Here is a 19,262-nt window from a genome sequence, read left to right as displayed (position 1 = left end):
TGTTTTGTTTTTTTGAGACAGGGTTTCACTGTGTAACCAGGCTGGAGTGCAGTGGCTCGACCTCAGCTCACTGCAACCTCCATCTCTCAGGCTCAAGTGATTCTCCTGCCTCATCCTCCCAAGTAGCTGGGATTACAGGCATGGGCCACCAAATCCAGCTAATTTTTGTGGTTTCCTTTTTTTTTTTATTGTTGTTGTAGAGACATATTTTACCATGTTGCCCAGGCTGGTCTCGAACTCCTGGCTTCAGACGATCCATCTGACACAAAGCGCTGGGATTACAGGCCACCTGAGCCACATGTGCCCAGCTGGGCACCTGTATTTTTAAAGCTCCCCAGGCAAATCTGATGATAAGCCAAGTTGGGGAGCCACTCTGATTTAAATCTAGAAAAAATTAGAAATTTTACCACTGGAATACCCATTATTTGTCTTTATAATAATGCTTTTTAAAAAATAATATGAATTCTTGTAAATATAAATCCTTATTCCTCATCAATAATCCTCACAGCACAGGTGTATAGAAAAGTGAAACCACTCCATAACCCCTCCTGTTGATGGACTTGATTCAGACTTTATATACTCGAATATATAAAGTATATTCAGACTTCTCATATGTTGAAATCAGACTTTACCTTGACAAGAGAAAAAGAATGTAAAAATAATGGAAAATTGTGTGACTTTTGGTATCTTCTCATGTAATTCTAATTTTTTTCCCCTTTAATGGAAAACAACAGCAGATGGGGAGGAAATATTCTACTTCTTCCAACAGCAACCGGCCCTGGTGCTACCTGGTTCAAAACAGGATTTCCCCCTCTGTGGATGGCAGCAGCGACCGGCAGCTTCCTGTGAAGCTCCCCAGCCACTGATAAGATCAGTTCAAGAGGCGTGTGTAGGTGACATTTCATTTATCACTATAAAGGGTTTTTTTTCTTCTTTTCTTTCTTGTTCATTTTAGATTTCTGTTTCTATGTTTTTTGAAAACACGATTAGCCATAAACATGATTTGATTTAAAAGTGTGTCTTAGAAAAATGAAACCTATGCTGATTCTAAAGGTAGTCCTCAGGCTTTCAAGACAGAAGCAATACTAACCTCCCAGAACAAAAACAGGGAAGGTCTACTGACTCTTTCTGATTGTCTAAACACTTGGCAATGGCTATGTATATTAAGAGACTACAAAGCTTCCAAAGTATTTCTCTACAACCCAAGTTAGTCTTGCAGGGATGTTTCCTAGAGCTGAAAAAAAAAAATAATTATAGGAAGTAATAATTCTGTTTAAATAAGTTGCTGGAAGGCTGATTCACATCTCCACAATCAGTTCTAAGCCTCAACATTCAAGTAAATCCCAGGTGCGGCAAAGTGTCTAACCACTGCAGATCAATACACTCACATCAGAACACTAAGAGGAAAAACAAATCGTATTTGATCGGCCACCTGGGCCACAGGAAACATGAAACTAAGATGCCATGCTGGTCTGAAGGAATTCTGTTTTGCTGTTTATGGCAGCCCACCCATGTGAAAATTGTGGGAAAAAATTCTTATTATTTCCTCCTCCAAACTAGGAAGAAGAAAATACGTATTTAAGGAAGAAGCACTCGAGTATTAGAAAAAATATTTTTTAGGCCGGGCGTGGTGGCTCAAGCCTGTAATCCCAGTACTTTGGGAGGCCGAGGCGGGCGGATCACGAGGTCAGGAGATCGAGACCACCCTGGCTAACACGGTGAAACCCCGTCTCTACTAAAAATACAAAAAAAGTTAGCCGGGCGAGGTGGCCGGCACCTTTAGACCCAGCTATGCGGGAGGCTGAGGCAGGAGAATGGCGTGAACCCCGGGGGGCGGAGCCTGCAGTGAGCCGAGATCGCGCCACTGCACTCCAGCCTGGGTTAAAGAGCTAGACTCCTTCTCAAAAAAAAAAAAAAAAAAGAGAAAAGAAAAAATATTTTTTAACACCTTACAGGTGCCAAAGCATTTCACACACTCAAAATTCTTTCTTCCAGCACTTATGAGCTTACTTTGCTAAGCATCATCTCGGTCTATCAGGACAAAGTCTGTGTTTAGGAACTCGCAGTAGTGGGTAGGGCAGCTGCATAATGATAACCATTTGGAGAACCACTAAAGAAATGTTTATGAAGACTTACGGGAACTTCTAGTTAATGACTTTAGGAAATAGTTGGGACACACAACTACTTCCTTGTAGCCTAAACTCTTTCCCTGCTCTTCTAAAATATTTTGGTTTTGGGGAAAATATAAATTGTGTATTTTTCTTACTGGAAAAAAATCAAAGTAATGACTCAAAACTACAACATTTCAATCTTTATTATAACTAAAAGTATCGAGTCAAAGTTTAATTTTTTAAAAGTTAAAAACATGACTCTCATGGGCTCATTAATGAGGGGGCCCATACCATGGTAAACTTTGTTCCAAGCACAATTGAAGAACTGGGAATTTACAAGCACTTAAAATTTCTGGGTTATATACAAACCTGACAAATGCCTACAAAGTAATAAAACCATAACTTTTGAGGTGATCCTGTCTACCAGACTGAAACCTACAAATTAATGTGTAACTTTATTGTGTCTGGGATCTAACCAAATAGTAAACAGCAAGTTCAAACACTAATACGTTGGCCTAGAGAATTAATCCCTGATTGGGTCATTAAACAATGCCCTGGCGTGTCTTTGTCAGGACATGCCTCCACCTATTCCATACCTTATCTCTAAGATTTGTATAGTTTTTCTTAATAATAGTGAAGTGGTTAAGGCCATACGCATACTGCTTGGGTTCTTAGCTCTGAGTGTACTAGCTGGGGGTACCAGCTATGTTAAAGTCTTAAAAATGTTGCACTGATGAGGGACAAATTGACTGGTCTTGCTTGGGAGGCCTCACAGAGGAGCTGACAAGAGAGCTACAACTTGAAATATGGAATTGGCTTTGAAGAGGAGAAGTCACAGAGAAATTTCATCAGAGCCCCTTAGGCTCTTCTCATTAAGTCTGTTCATATTCAATTTTATTTTAGAGTTTTTAGTCTAAAATATCTGTCTGTCTGTCTGTCTGTCTAGCTAGCTAGCTAGTGATCAATGGCTCACTGCAACCTGGGCTCAAGCAATCCTCCCGCCTTAGCCTTCCAAGTAGCTGGGACTACAGGCATGTGCCACCACACACAGCTAATTTTTTGTTTATAGAGATGAGGTCTATGTTGCCAGTCTTCTCTCTCTCTCTCTCTCTAAGATAGGATTTCACCTTGTTGCCCAAGCTGGACAACCGGTTTTACTAGAGGCTCGCACCACCATGCCTGGCTTACGTGTTGATACTGGAGTTAAAAAGAAATTATTTAGGCAGATAGTGAAGGTAAGGAGGTCCTCAGTAAGGTTTTCCTTTTAATGAAAAGCAGCCCCCAAATAATTTCTTTTCTAATAAAGAGCAGCCTGTAAACTCAAGCTGCAGACATAGAAAGGCAAGCTAGAAGCTTGCATGGGTGAATGCTGCCAGCTATGCCAACAGGAAAAAGGGTACCTAGCACTAGGCATGTCCATTACGGCAGCTCCATCTTCCCTTCTCTTTGCCAGCCACACGTACAGTAAAGAGCAGGTAACATGGTACCGGCCAAGCAAAAACCCCATTTGTATAATAAGAAGATTAGGGTGGGGTGGCCAGCTTCCCTGCATGCTATGTAAACATCACACCTGGTCCAACCAATCTTTGGGCCCTCTGTAGATCAGACATTGCCTCCTCAAGCCTATCTATAAAACCCTGTGCACGGGCCAGAAGTCCCATTCGGGTGCCTCTTTCACACGCAGGAGAAAGAGCTGTTCTCCTCTCTCTTTTGCCTATTAAACCTCCGCAATTAACCTCACTCCACATGTGTCCATGTCCTTGATTTCCTTGGCATGAGGCAGCGAACCTCGGGTGTTACCCCAGACAACAATGCTGCTTCAGTGTTACTTTTCTTTTTTTTTTTTTGAGATAGAGTCTTCCTCTGTTGCCCAGGCTGGAGTGCAGTGGCACAATCTCGGCTCACTGTAGCCTGTGCCTCCCAGGTTCAAGCGATTCTCCTGCCTCAGCCTCCTGAGTAGCTGGAACTACAGGCTAATTTTAATAAGCTTGGTTATGAGGTTCCCTTGCTAATTGCAAACAAATAATTGCAAAAAAGCAGGTAAAGATTACCAAAGGCGGAGGTAGCAACCAATAGAAAAAGAAGAGAGAGAAAATCTACAAAGAAGATGCAGACATTTAAAGAACCTTGTCAACAGACTCAGGCTTCCCATGTGGGACAGTCTCTAGAGCAACAATTAATGCTTATAATAATGACCTTTGGTATCCAGAGGTTAAGTTAGTTTTAATATCTTCTAAGAAGGAAGAGAAACATGCAATATACTTGAATATGATTTTTGCCACAATGATTAAGTTTCGTGATTAAAGTGATAACATGCATTTCTTTGATGGTTCTGAATAAGCATGTTACTGGACATGGTTTACAAGGTGCTCTCTATTCCTCTTTGGAAATTAAAATAATTTTAATAGGTGTCTTAGTCTGTTCTCGCATTGCTACAGATAAATACTTGAGATTAGATAATTTATCAAGAAAAGAGATTGAATTGGCTCATGGTTCCATAGGCTGTACAGGAAGCATGCTGCTGGCATCTGCTCAGCTTCTGGGGAGGCCTCAGGAAACTTTCAATCATGGTGGAAGATGAAAGAGAAATAGGCACATTTTACACGCCGGAGCAGGAGGAAGACAGAGAGCAGGGGAAGGTGCTACACACTTTTAAACAAGCAGATCTCACAAAAACTCACTCACTCACTATCACGAGAATGGCACCAGGGGGATGGTGCTAACCCATCCATGAGAACTCCGCCCACGATCCAATCACCTCCCACCAGGCCCCACATCCAATCCAGGGGATTACAATTCAACATGAGATTTAGGCTGGGACAAAAATCCGAACCACATCAATAGGAACATAAAATTGTAATATACATCAACAGAGAAAAATGTGGTTTCTTAAACATGAGTTTTGCTTTTCAGATAACCATTGGTCTAATGTGAAAATTAGTTTAGTGAAAAGTATAGTAAAATTTTATGCCAATTTGGCCGTGCGCGGTGGCTCACGCTTGTAATCCCAGCACTTTGGGAGGCCGAGGTGGGCGGAGCACGAAGTCAGGAGATCGAGACCATGGTGAAACCCCGTCTCTACTAAAAATACAAAAAATTAGCCGGGCGTGGTGGCGGGCGCCTGTAGTCCCAGCTACTCGGAGAGGCTGAGGCAGGAGAATGGCGTGAACCCAGGAGGTGGAGCTTGCAGTGAGCCGAGATTGCGCCACTGCACTCCAGCCTGGGCGACAGAGCGAGACTCCGTCTCAAAAAAAAAAAAAAAAAAAAAAAAAAAAATTTATGCCAATTTAAACTTTAGGACTTTTAGGCCGGGTGCAGTGGCTCACATCTGTAATCCCAGCACTTTGGGAGGCTGAAGTACTAGGATTGCTTGAGCCCAAGAGCTCCAGGCCAGCATGAGCAACATAGTGAGACCTCATCTTTATTTTAAAAAACAAAAAAAACTTTAGGGCATTTAGTTACTCAAACTAGAAAAAGCATACTCTTAGCCATACTGATATCTCTAGTCTCTCATATTGGTGAGATACCAGGATTTTTGTTGGTTTATTCCACATGGCCATCATCTAAGTTCCAATCAGAGAAACAAAAAGTATCTATTAGTAATGCTAGAAAACAATAGCACTATTTGTGAGTACTCAATTAATGAATTTTCTTCCTTAAAAAAATTATAGATTATAACATAACTTGAAATCAAACTGTTAAACAGAAGTATTTTCTTTTGTCCATATTTGAAAATTCTAATGGCAAGGCAAATAAATCTTCTCTAATTAAAGACATCTAAATCACCCAAAATCAAAGCACCAAAGGAAAAAAAAGGTAGTAATGGGAAAATAAAATTACAATTAAAATTCATAACATTAAATTACAAAATAAAATATATAAATAGATCTCTTTTGAGTACAACACGTAAAAGAATTCTTTTGGGCCAGGCACAGTGGCTCACACCTGTAATCCCAGCACATGGCAAAACCCTGTCTCTACCAAAAAAAAAAAAAAAATTATCCAGTTGTGGCATCACATGCCTGTAATCCCTACTTGGGAGGCTAAAGCTGGGGTAAAACCTGACAAATTTAATAATTCTCAGCAGAAGTCTTTGGCTGGGTCAAAATAAGTTCAATGCTAGTCAGTAACAAACAGAGATTATGTTTTGAGGTGGTCTTAATATGGTTAACAAAACAAACACAGAACTTTAGATTAAAATATTGTTAGTATATACATAAATTATTTGGTCCATAAACTGGTAAAACTTACTATAGGATGTTGAAAATTTCCCAAAATTTACATTTAAAATGAATACTTATTCTATTCATGGACAAAATATCTCACTAAGTTGATGTCACTTTAATAATCTATGAAAGTGAATAAAAGTAGACTTTGCTTTAACGAATATTTAAAAACGTATAAGAAAAATTAATGCCTGTGGCCGGGTGCAGTGGCTCACGCCTATAATCCCAGCACCTTGGGAGGCCAAGGTGGGCGGATTACAAGGTCAGGAGATTGAGACCATCCTGGCTAACACAGTGAAATCTCGTCTCTACTAATAATACAAAAACAAAATTAGCTGGGCGTGGTGGCACGCCTGTAGTCCCAGCTACTCGGGAGGCTGAGGGGGCAGAATGGCGTGAACCCAGAAGGTGGAGCTTGCAGTGAGCCAAGATCTCGCCACTGCACTCCAGCCTAGGTGACAGAGTGAGACTCCATCCCCCCCCCCAAAAAAAATAATAATGTCTGTATGAAATATTATGATTTAATTAATGAGAAATCATTTGTGAGTTCTTCCTTTTTTAAACAACTATATGCATTTTTGCCTTGATTCATTAAAACTAAATTATTTCATTTAAACACTTTACCTGGAAATGTTACCTTTTAAATATAACAATGGGGTCAAAGAATTAGAGAACTTAAGGGCTAGAAGAATCTTCAGGGAATATCCAGTGCAGGGGAACTGCAAACCTTAATTTGCATCAGAAGTCCCTGTGGTTCTTGTTAAAATGCAGATGGCTAGGTAGGTCCTACCCTACCCATCTGACTCAGTAGCCTGGAATGAAACCTGGAAGAAATAACCATTACGGAAATAACCCTCGGGGTGGGGTTATACCCCCACCCCCACCCCAAGGTGACTCCCATGTAGGTTGTCTACAGATCACTGGGAGGAAAAATATTGTTATAATCTACCACCTTCCTTCCTACACCAGGAAACTTCCTAGAACATCAACATTTCATTTCGGACTCAAACAACTCCTTCAACTCCTATAGGCAACTTACTGCCTCCCAGGACAGCCCATTATACATTTAATGGAAGTTTCTTATAGAAACCTATACATTCAAAACATAAAGACATTCAACATGGGCTTACACAAATACATTAGTGTAAAGACTCATTGAAGAATTAAATGAATGAAGAACTGACCTGCTTCTTCTGGTATTTGTTAATTAGATTCAGAAATAAGGCATAACATCTGGAATAGCTGGCCAAGGCTGCGCAGCAGTCACGGTAAGAAGTAAGTTTGCTGCAGAAATGCCAAATGGGAAAATAAAGGTAAACTTTGTTTTTCTATAAAATTCAAGTACACATACTATCACTTTAAATGCAGACCTTCAAAACATTGCCCAATTCAAGAAAAGGAGTCTAAAAATACTCTACACATCAGTTCAGAGAAGCTGCAAGGAGGCTTGCTATCTGCGCTAAACTCTAGTGAGATGGATCCGGAAAAATTTAAAAGGTAACTTACATGTAGGTGGTGTGAATTTACACTATCCACGTAGTTCAGAAAACACAAACTTACATGAAAGTTATATGAAATCTGGTTGGATATCAGTGAGTCCGCTGGGACCACATCAGAAGCAAATGTAAAACTGCTTTAATAGGCCAGGCGTGGTGCCTCACGCCTGTAATCCCAGAACTTTAGAAGGCCAAGGCAGATGGGTCACTTGAGGTCAGGAGCTCAAGACCAGCCTGGCCAACATAGTGAAACCCCATCTCTACAAAAATACAAAAATTAGCTGGGTGTGGTGGCATGTGCCTGTAATCCCAGCTACTCTGGAAGCCGAGGCAGGAGAACTGCTTGAACCCAGGAGGCAGAGGTTGCAGTGAGCCAAGATTGAACCACTGCACTCCAGACTGGGCAATGGGGAGAGACTCTGCCTCAAAACAAACAAACAAACAAACAAAAAAACCTATACATTCAAAACAAACAAACAAAAACCTGCTTTAATATTGTAGATCGGTAGTGCTATACTAATATTAGGCAAAATAGACCAACCTTAAGGCAGAAAGCCTTGAAAACAGCTTCAAAATTTCTAAAGCAAGTAAGCAAGCAAGCAAGCAAACAAAACCCATAAGGCAATACTGACAAACCCACAACAAATCAGGAGATGTTCATATATTTCTTCCTAATTGATGATCAATAGGTAAAACACCATTAATATATTAAAAACTTGACCACATACCAGGCCATAGATAAATCTCAGTAAATTTTCAGAGAACTGGTATCTCAAAGACCACATTCCCTGGTCAAAGTGCAATTAAATTAGAAACCATTTAAAAAATAAATTTTAAAAAAACTTTTTTTTGGAAATGTAAGAACACCTAACTTACAGGTCAAAGAAACATGAAAATTACAAAAGAAATACTTAAATATGAGTAATAAAAAATATTACAAATCAAAACTTGTAGGATGGGCCAGGCACAGTGGCTCATGCCTGTAATCCCAGCACTTTGGGAGGCCGAGGCAGGAGGATCACTTGAGGCCAGGAGTTCAAGCCCAGCCTCGCCAACATGGCAAAACCCCGTCTCTACTAAAAAATACAAAAATTAGCTGGGTGTGGTGGTGCATGCTTGTAGTCTCAGCTACTCCGGAGGTTGAGGCAGGAGAATCGCTTGAATCTGGGAGGCGAAGGTTGCAGTGATCTAAGATCACAACACTGCACTCCAGCCTGGGTGACAGAGTGAGACCTTGTCTCAAAAAAACAAAAAACAAAAAAACTTGTAAGTACTGATTTCCTCTAATTAGTATTTAGAGGAAAATTTATAGGTTTAAGGAGGCTGAAAAGAAAGGAGTTATGTTTTTTACTAAAATAGTTAGAAGAAAAATATATATTCACAGAGAGTTGAAGAAAAGGATTAATAAGGATAAGAGCAGAAGAAATAAGACAGGAAGCAAACATACAATAAAGTGGATCAATAATATATTTGTTCTTGGTAAAAGCTAATAAAATAGGAAAGATTTTGCAAGACTAAGAAAAAGAGAAACAGCACGAACAATCAAAATTAGGAAAGAAAGTCAATATTAACAATGAAGAGGCAAGGTAACATAGTGGTTCAAAGTATGAATTCTAGAGCCAGAATATGGTTTGAACTGCAGCTCTATGACATACTAGTTGTGTGATCTCGGGAAAATAACTAAACTTCTCTATGCCTCAGTTTCCTCATATGTAAAATGATAATGACAATAATAATACATATCTTAAAAAGTTGTTATAAGGATGAAATGAATTCGTATTTGGAAAGTATTCTGAATATTGCCTAGCATGTTGTAAGTGCTATACAAATATCTGTTAAATAGGTAAAATAAATAAAAGGGGACATAATTAGAGATACAACAGAGATTAAAATAATAATAAGAGAATAGTTGGATCAACTTTTATATTGTTTGAAAACTTAGATAAAATTATGAAACTCCTAAAAAAACATAACTTTTTGAAACTGAACCAAGTAGAAATGAGAAACATATAACCATATAGGAAGAAATTGAATCAGTAGTCAACAATATTCACACACACATACACACATATATACCCTGGATAAAAATAGCATTTGAGCAAGTTTTTTAAACTTTTCAAGAAGCAGATCAGCTTTTTACAAATTCTTCTAGGAAAGAGAAAAAATTGGATTACCTCCCAACCCATTTTATGGGGCTGGTATAAACTTACACTAAACCCAGACAAGGACAATATGAGAAGGGAAAAATATAGGTCAATGTAACTCATGACCACCAATGACAAATCCTAAACAAAATATGAGTTAACCAAACCCAGCAATATATAATGGCTTAACTTGAGAAACTTTATTAATGTAATTTACTATATTAACAGATTTAAAAAAGAAAATCCATAATCAAAAGCAATTCAGGTAGATGTGATTTATCACATACACACAACTAAAGACAAAAACCACATGATTATCTCAATAGACACAGAAAAGGCTTTCAGTAAAATTCAACATTCCTTCATGTTAAAAACTCTCAATAAACTAGGTACTGATGCCAGGCGAGGTGGCTCACACGTGTAATCCAGCACTTTGGGAGGCTGAGGCGGGTGGATCACCTGAGGTCAGGAGTTTGAGACCAGCCTGGACAACATGGTAAAACTCCATCTCTACTAAAAATACAAAAATTAGCTGGGTGTGGTGGCACGTGCCTGTAATTCCAGCTATTCTGGAGGCTGAGGCAGGAGAATCGCTTGAACCTGGGAGGCAGAGGTTGTAGTGAGCCAAGATCGCGCCACTGCACTCCAGTCTAGGCGACAAAGCGAGACTCCATCTCAAAAAACAAATCAAAACAAAACAAAAAACTAGGTATTGAAGGAACAGACCTCAAAATAATAAGTGCCATCTATGACAAACCCATAGCCAATATCATACTAAATGGGTAAAAGCTGGAAGCATTCCCCATGAAAACCAGCACAAGACAAGGATGCCCTATCTCACCATTCCTATGCAACATAATATTGGAAGTCCTAGCCAGAGCAATCAGTCAAGAGGATGAAATAAAGGCATCCAAACAGAAAGGGAGGAAGTCAAACTATCTCTGTTTGCAGAAGAGTGCTTATGAAAACCTACAACAAGTATTATTTTCAGCTGGTGTAACCATGAAAATATTTCCTTTAGAGTCAGAAGAAAGACAACAGGCCCAACACTCACAGATGATTCTACATCTAGAAAACCCCATAGTCTCAGCCCAAAACCTCCTTCAGCTGAGAAACAATTTCAGCAGTTTCAGGATACAAAAATCAATGTACAAAAATCACTAGCATTCCTATACACCAACAACAGCCAAGCAGAGAGCCGAATCAGAAAGGCCATTCCATTCACAATTGCCACAAAAAGAATAAGATACCTGAGAATACAGCTAACCAGGGAGGTGAAAGATCTCTACAATGAGAATTACAAAACACTACTCAAAGAAATCAGAGAAGACAAAAACAAATGGGAAAACATCCCATGCTTATGGATAGGAAGAATTTGTACCATTAAAATGGCCATACTGACCAAAGCAATTTACAGATTCAATCCTATTCCTATCAGACTACCAATGACATTCTTCACAGAACTAGAAAAAAAAAAACAATTTTAAAATTTAACATGGAACTGAAAAAGAGCTCAAATAGCCAAGGAATCCTATGCAAAAAGAACAAAGCTAGAGGCATCACATTGCCTAATTCAAACTATACTACAGGGCTATGGTAACCAAAACAGCATGGTACTGGTACAAAAACAGGCACATGGACCAAGGGAACAGAACAGAGAGCCCAGAAATAAGGCTGCATACCTACAAGATCTTCAACAAAGCTGACAAAAACAAGCAATGGAGGCCGAGCGCAGTGGCTCACGCCTGTAATCCCAGCACTTTGGGAGGCTGAGGCGGGCAGATCACAAGGCCAGGAGATGGAGATCATCCTGGCTAACACAGTGAAACCCCATCTCTACTAAAAATACAAAAAATTAGCCGGGCGTGATGGCCGGCGCCTGTAGTCCCAGCTACTCGGGAGGCTAAGGCAGGAGAATGGTGTGAACCCGGGAGGCGGAGCTTGCAGTGAGCCAAGATAGTGCCACTGCACTCCAGCCTGGATGACAGAGCAACACTCCGTCTCAACAAAGAAAAAAAAAAAAGCAATGGAGAAAAGACTCACTGTTTAATAAATAATCATGGGGTAACAGGCTAGCCATAGGCAGAAGACTGAAGCCGGACCCCTTCCTTTCGCTATATACAAAAATCAACTCAAGATGGATGATGGATTAAAGACTAAATGTAAAACCCAAAACTATGAAGACCCTGGAAGGTAACTTAGGCAATACTATCCTGGACATAGGAACGGGCAAAGATTTCATGACAAAGACACTAAAAGCAAATGCAACAAAAGCAAAAATTGACAAATGGGATCTAATTAAATTTAAGAGCTCTACACAGCAAAAGAAACTATCAACAGAGTAAACAGACAACCTATAGAATTGGAGAAAATATTTGCAAACTATGCATCTGTCAAAGGTTTAATATCCAGGACATATAAGGAACTTAAACAGATTTACAAGAGAAAAACAACCCCACCAAAAAGTGGGCAAAGGGCCAGGTGTGGTGGCTCATGCCTATAATCCCAGCACTTTGAGAGGCCAAGGCGGGTGGATCACCTGAGGTCGGGAGTTCGAGACCAGCCTGACCAACATGGAGAAACCCCATCTCTACTAAAAATACAAAAAATTAGCTGGGTGTGGTGGTGCATGCCTGTAATCCCAGCTACTTGGGAGGCTGAGGCAGGATAATCGCTTGAACCTGGGAGGCAGAGGTTACGGTGAGCCGAGATCCTGCCATTGCACTCCAGCCTGGGCAACAAGAATGAAACTCCGTCTCAAAAAAAAAAAAAAAGTGGGCAAACGAGATGAACAAACACTTTTCAAAAGAAGACACACATGTGGCCAACAAGCATATGGAAAAAAAGCTCAGTATCATAGATCATTAGAGAAATACAAATCAAAACCACAATGAGATACCATCTCACACCAGTCAGAATGGCTATTATTAAAAAGTCAAAAAATAACAGATGCTGGCAAGGTTGCAGAAAAAAGAGAACACTCATACACTGTTGGTAGGAGTATAAATTAGTTCAATCGTTGTGTAAAGCAGTATGGTGATTCCTCAATGAGCTAAAAGCAGAACTACCATTTAACCCAGCAATCCTATTACTGGGTATATACCCAGAGGAAAATTAATCATTCTACAATAAAGATACATGCACGCTAATGTTCATTGCAGCACTATTCACAACAGCAAAGACATGGAATCAACCGAAGTGCCCATCATTGACAGATTGGATAAAGAAAATGTGGTACCTATACACCATGGAATACTATGCAGCTATAAAAAAGAATGAGATCATGTCTTATGCGTGAACATGGATGGACGTGGAGGCCATTAGCTCAGCAAACTAGCGCAGGAAAAGAAAACCAAATACCACATGTTCTCACTTATAAGTGGGAGCTAAATGATGAGAACTTATAAACACAAAGAAGAAAACAACAGATGTTGGGGTCTACTTGAGGGTGGAGGGTGGGAGGAGGGAGAGGAGCAGAAAAGACAACTCTTGACTATTGGATACTGGGCTTAATTCCTGGGTGATTAAATAATCTGTACAACAAACCCCCATGACATGAGTTTACCTATGTAACAAACCTGCACATGTACCCCTGAAGCTAAAATAAAAGTTAAAAAAAGGGGGGGCCGGGTGCAGTGGCTCACGCCTGTAATCCCAGCACTTTGGGAGGCCGAGGCAGGTAGATCACGAGGTCAGGAGATCGAGACCATCCTGACTAACACAGTGAAACCCCGTCTCTACTAAAAATACAAAAAATTAGCTGGGCGTGGTGCGGGCGCCTGTAGTCCCAGCTACTCGGGAGGCTGAGGCAGGAGAATGGCATGATCCTGGGAGGCGAAGCTTGCAGTGAGCCGAGATCGCCCCACTGCACTCCAGCCTGGGCGACAGAGTAAGACTCCATCTCAAAAAAAAAAAAAAAAAAAAAAAAGATTCAGGGCAAGCATTTGACAAAACTTAATACCCATTAATGAGAAAAAAAATCATTAATCTTCTAAAGGGTAGTTAGGAAAACCTACAACAAATATAATTTTCAACTAGTGAAACCATGAAAATATTTTCTTTAAAGTCAGAAGAGGCCGGGCGCGGTGGCTGACGCTTGTAATCCCAGCACTTTGGGAGGCCGAGGTGGGCGGATCACGAGGTCAGGAGATCGAGACCACGGTGAAACCCCGTCTCTACTAAAAGTACAAAAAAATTAGCCGGGCGTGGTGGCGGGCGCCTGTAGTCCCAGCTACTCGGAGAGGCTGAGGCAGGAGAATGGTGTGAACCCGGGAGGCGGAGCTTGCAGCGAGCTGAGATCGCGCCACTGCACTCCAGCCTGGGCGACAGAGCGAGACTCCGTCTCAAAAAAAAATAAAAATAAAAATAAATAAATAAATAAATAAAGTCAGAAGAAAGACAACACTCTCAACACTCACAATTTTGTATTGAACTCCTAAACAATGCAATAAAGAAGAGATGAGGACAAGGGAAAGAATTACAATAATTGAAAAAAAATTTATATGCAGGTAATTTGCATAGAAAATCCAAGAGCATCTATAGACAAACTCCTAGTCCTAATGTTCATCAAGATTCTTGGATATCCTTCCTGTAGGAGACAGCTGAAATACACAAATAAATAAGTAAATATTTTTAAAGAGCTATCAATGCAAGATTAATAAGTTCATAAGGAAGGGAAAAGAACAAGAAGACTTTGGATTATTTTTTCTTTCTTTTTTTAGATAGGGTCTTGCTCTGTTGCCCAGGCTGTAGTGCAAGTGGCACTATCTTGGCTTACTGCAACCTCCACCTTCCCAGACTCAAGCAATCTTTCTACCTCAGCCTCTCAAGTAGCTGGGACTAAAGTCACATACCACCATGCCTGGCTAATTTTTTGGCCGGGGTTGGGGGTGGGGGGCAGCGCTAGAGATGGGATTTCGCCATGTTGCCCAGGCTGATCTCAGATTCTTGGGCTCAAGTGATCCCCCCACCTTGGCCTCCCAAAGTTCTGGGATTACAGGTGTGAGCCACTGTGCCTGACCAAGAGTTTGGATCTTAAAGGAGAAAAAAAGTGAGAGATTTGAAGGCCAGGCAGGGTGGCTCACACCTCTAATCGCAGCACTTTGGGAAGCTGAGGCAGGAGGATCACTTGAGCCCAAGAGTTTGAGACCAGCCTGGGCAACATAGCAAGACTTCATTTCCACAAATAATAATGACAAAATTAGCTGAGCATTTTGGCGTGGTCAGCTGTGGTGGGACCTGTGGTCCCAGCTGCTAGGGAGGCTGAGGTGGGAGGATCGTTTAAGCCTGGGCAGGCGAGGCTGTAGTAAGCCATGTTTGTGCCCACTGCACTCCAGCCTGGGTGACAGAGCGAGACCCCATCTCAACAACAAAAAGTGAAGGATTCATCTTATAGCAAGACTCAAATCTATAATAGTAAGTACAGTGTGGTACAGGTGTGAGGATAAACCAAACAGAATGCCCAGAAACAAACCTGAAATTATATGGAACCTTCTGTCTGATTGACAAAATCATTGAGAAAGGACGGCATAGTCAGTAAAAGGTGCTGGAACAATCAACTACCCACATGGGAAAAATATGAAGTTGGACCCCTACATGACACTATAAACAAAAATAAATTCCTTATGATTTTACAGTGCATTAGATAGGTAGTAATTAGGTATCCAGAACAAAGCTCAGGGAAGTGCAGTTTAAAAAGATCAGCTCTGGAGGGAAGGAGGGGGCTGGGGCTGAAGAACCACCTGTCGGGTACTATGCTTACTGCCTGGGTAACATGATTGTTGAGACCCCAAGCCTCCATGTCATACAATTTACCCACGTAACAAACCTGTGTACCATTTAATCTATAATACAAGTTGACATTCATTTTTAAAAATCAGATTTGGACTCACATCCTCATACAGGGGTCCTGGGGTCAAGTACCAATTCAGTCTTCAGGAAATTTTGCATTTCTTTACAACTACAACATTATAGTTCAAGAAAAGCCCCAGGCTCCCGAGAAGAATCATTATGTAAAAATACTGACAAAGAGCAGCGCGGGAGGAAACAGAAATGCATAATTTAAAGACAGCTCTGAAATTTAACCACATCTTGCTTTGAGGCAACCTGGATTCAAATGATCATTATTTCTGGAAGAAATAAACTATAGACATGACTAGTGAAAGCTTGAGCCAAAGTTCAAATAGCTGAAATAGAATAACCTTCTATTACAAAGTCAGATCAGGCTTTCTAAGCATTGATCCCCTTTTTTGAGTTAAAACTCTTGTTTATTTCCTAGCAAACTGGAAGGTTTGCTGTGTTTTGTATACAGTTTTTTACCTCAAATAAGCTGAGAGGAAGATTAAACACACACACATAGCTCACAACTCACCAAAGAACTAAAATGACTTAACAACCGATGAGTTTAGAATCACAATAGAATCATATAGACGATGGGGTCATTTGTTTGAATTGTTCATTTTTAACTTGGGCCACTAGATTTACCCTTTCTGGTAGGTGAAGTAAAAAGAAGAAAAAGGATTCCTTGCCAGTCACACAAGCAAATATTAAAGATAACCCCAAATCTAAGCATTAGCGTTTTTGTAAGGCTACTTCACGTCTTAGTCTACCTACCTGAATATTCTGGCAATATTGGTACAGACGTCCTTGTCACCCTTGTACTGTTGCATTGCCGTGCAGAGCTGGGGAAGGGCACTGATGTTTAGGAACTTACTTCTTACTAATGGTGAATCAACCAAGCTTCTCAATGTAGCAGTCACCTAGGATAAAAGCATGCTTGTGCCATTTTTTTAAAAAACTGAAAAAATATAACCACATGAAGCAGCACAGTACAATTCATCTCATAAATTTCCTTATATCAGTAGCTCAGCGAAGCTCCCGCTATGCATCTCCCACCAGAGAATGTGAGCCTAGGCACAAGTAGCAACAAATGAAAACAAAGGAAGCCTAATTTGGTTGAAAGGTAAAGAATGAAATATTAATCTTAGTAAGCAATTGATATACCCCAAACCCAGGGTTAAACAAATCATCATCTAGGTTTGCTAACAATCCTAAGATCTTCAGCTGGTCCTGTGATAGCCACATCAGTTCTGCAGATTAGAAACTTCTCGTTCTATGTTTTTCTTTCCTTTTTTTTTTTTAGGTTTTATAGGTATTCTCGTCTGATTGTTCTATGCTTTTATAAATAGCATCAGATAATGAATGATGTGGCCAAGGAATATTTAAGATCTTTAGTCTCATTCTCTCCCAAGAGACAAGTATTAAGATCTCAAAAATTTGTCTTATTTTATTTAAAAAAAATTCAGGAAAGCTATCTACTTTACCTTCATCAAAGAGTCGAGAAGAGTTTATAAATCATAAAACTAATGTTGTTATCTAATAATTTTAATATGCAGTGTGCTCCTTCCTTGTGGGACACTACAGGAAAGCTACTGGTTAAGAGCCAGTTCAGCCTCACCACCCATCAGCCTGGGTTAGTTATTTAACCTCCCAGAGCTCATTTTTCTCATTCAGTAAAGTAGAGGTGATGATACTTGCCTAGTAGTTGTGAGGATTCAATGAGATGAGATGTGTGAATGGCATCGCTGCCATCACTTTAGAGTCAAATGACAGGGATTCAAGTCCCACATCTCTTCCTAGTGAAGTGCCTAGGGGCAGCCACTCCTTCCTCCACTTCCCCATTTCCTCATCTGTGAAAAGCGGGTGACAAGCACTGCTCACCTCTCAAGGGGTTGTGTGTAGCAAATGGAAACATATAGCCCTGTTTTTATTACTTATCTAATACTGTAAAGCATCATGTAAACATAAAACATCCTTACAGCCATAGTATATAAACTTTTAAAAACAATTCTTAAGATGACATGATTAGTTTTTCCTTATAACAACAGCAACAAAAAGATACATTAAAATATAACTGACTACCCTGAAAACACAGAAAATGTAAAAAAAAAAAGCTTCAAATAAATGTGTACATGTCTTTTGCAATCAATTCAATTATACAATGATTCTGTAAATTCTTCCCTGAAAGTTTCAGTATCCCAAACATTGGAGGTGAAATAAACTACTTGAGTATTCCACTTAACTCCATAGATCTGCACAATGTCACAGTGTAGCCTTCTTCTAAGCTAAGGAATGGACTTTTTTTTTGGAGACAGTCTCCCTTTGTCATCCAGGCTGGCGTTCAGTGACAGGATCTCGGCTCACTGCAACCTCTGCATCCCCATTCAAGCAATTGTCGTGCCTCAGCCTCCCAAGTAGCTGGAATTACAGGCGCGTGCCACCAGGTCTGGCTAATTTTTGTATTTTTAGTAAAGACAAGGTTTCCCCATGTTGGCCAGGCTGGTCTCAAACTCCTGGCCTCAAGTGATCAACCACCTCAGCCTCCCAAAGCGCTGGGATTACAGGGGTGAGCCACTGTGCCCAGCCAGGAATGGATGTTTTGTGAAGACTAATGAACCATTCTAGGAATTCCATTGCTGTCATAAAATGGAAAATTCTCATCATCTGACCCTGTTTCCACCTGTTCTCCTGAGACAGCCCAGGCACCAGAGCACTACTGGTTTACATTAATTCAGAGGATGCCTCAAAACTCTCTTCCATGGAGACCGAAGAGTACAGATGCCTGTGTAACTCCCATGCAGACAGACACCATGGGAAACCATGAAATATCCATTCCAGTCACTGCACACCAACAGTTCCTTTTCCCTGGTCCCCAAGGCATCAAAGATGGGACATCCCAATCCATAGTAATCTTCACGCTCCCCACATCTAACCTCTGGCAAGGGACATTGCCAGCAGAAAGGACCATAGTTTCCTTAGGAGCTTTTATTTTCTTGTTTCAATCTCAATTTTTTCTCCTTCTCAGGCCTTATTCTCACCTCATTAGCAAAAGTTTAGACAGCTCAAGGTTCTTCTGCCCCACATACATAACTTTCATAAATAACCCAAGTCAGGAAAGAAAGCCCACATTTATATGTGACATGTCATCTGATTGAAATTCCTACCCATTTACTGCACATGATACACACAGTTGAGTAATATACAATACCTCACATATTTCCAAATTTGTCATTTGTGGTGCTGGTAGAAATAACATGCATGAAACATATACCATGCATTAGAAAAATACACAGCAATAGCTCAATAGATGACACCATCAACCTAGTTGCTCAAGCAGAGACATCCCAGAATCCTGCCTTTCTGCTTTCTGTTACTCCAAGCCATATTGGCTTTTTGTCCATAGCTCCCAGGATAATATTCAGTTCCCTGACCATGGTCTACAAGGTT

At 40.4% G+C, this 19,262-nt stretch overlaps 1 protein-coding gene across 6 annotated transcripts in view; it reads right to left on the bottom strand.

Annotated features, from left to right (window-relative positions):
- ARMC2 (armadillo repeat containing 2) overlaps nucleotides 1–19,262 on the bottom strand; it is a 132,839-nt gene that overhangs the window by 30,320 nt on the left and 83,257 nt on the right. For all 6 annotated transcript variants that reach the window (XM_030809536.1, XM_012505900.2, XM_003255541.3 and 3 more), the window contains 2 exons: nucleotides 16,590–16,735; nucleotides 7,522–7,621 (listed from right to left, as the gene is read on the bottom strand). In XM_030809536.1, coding sequence (XP_030665396.1) covers nucleotides 7,522–7,621; nucleotides 16,590–16,735 — 246 coding nt within the window. The remainder of the gene's footprint in view (nucleotides 1–7,521; nucleotides 7,622–16,589; nucleotides 16,736–19,262) is intronic.

Source organism: Nomascus leucogenys, chromosome 3 (genome assembly GCF_006542625.1).
Source record: "Nomascus leucogenys isolate Asia chromosome 3, Asia_NLE_v1, whole genome shotgun sequence".
Classification (NCBI taxonomy): Eukaryota; Metazoa; Chordata; class Mammalia; order Primates; family Hylobatidae; genus Nomascus; species Nomascus leucogenys.
The sequence above is the reverse complement of the archived record's forward strand: the minus strand, read 5'-3'. Positions and strand labels throughout refer to the sequence as shown.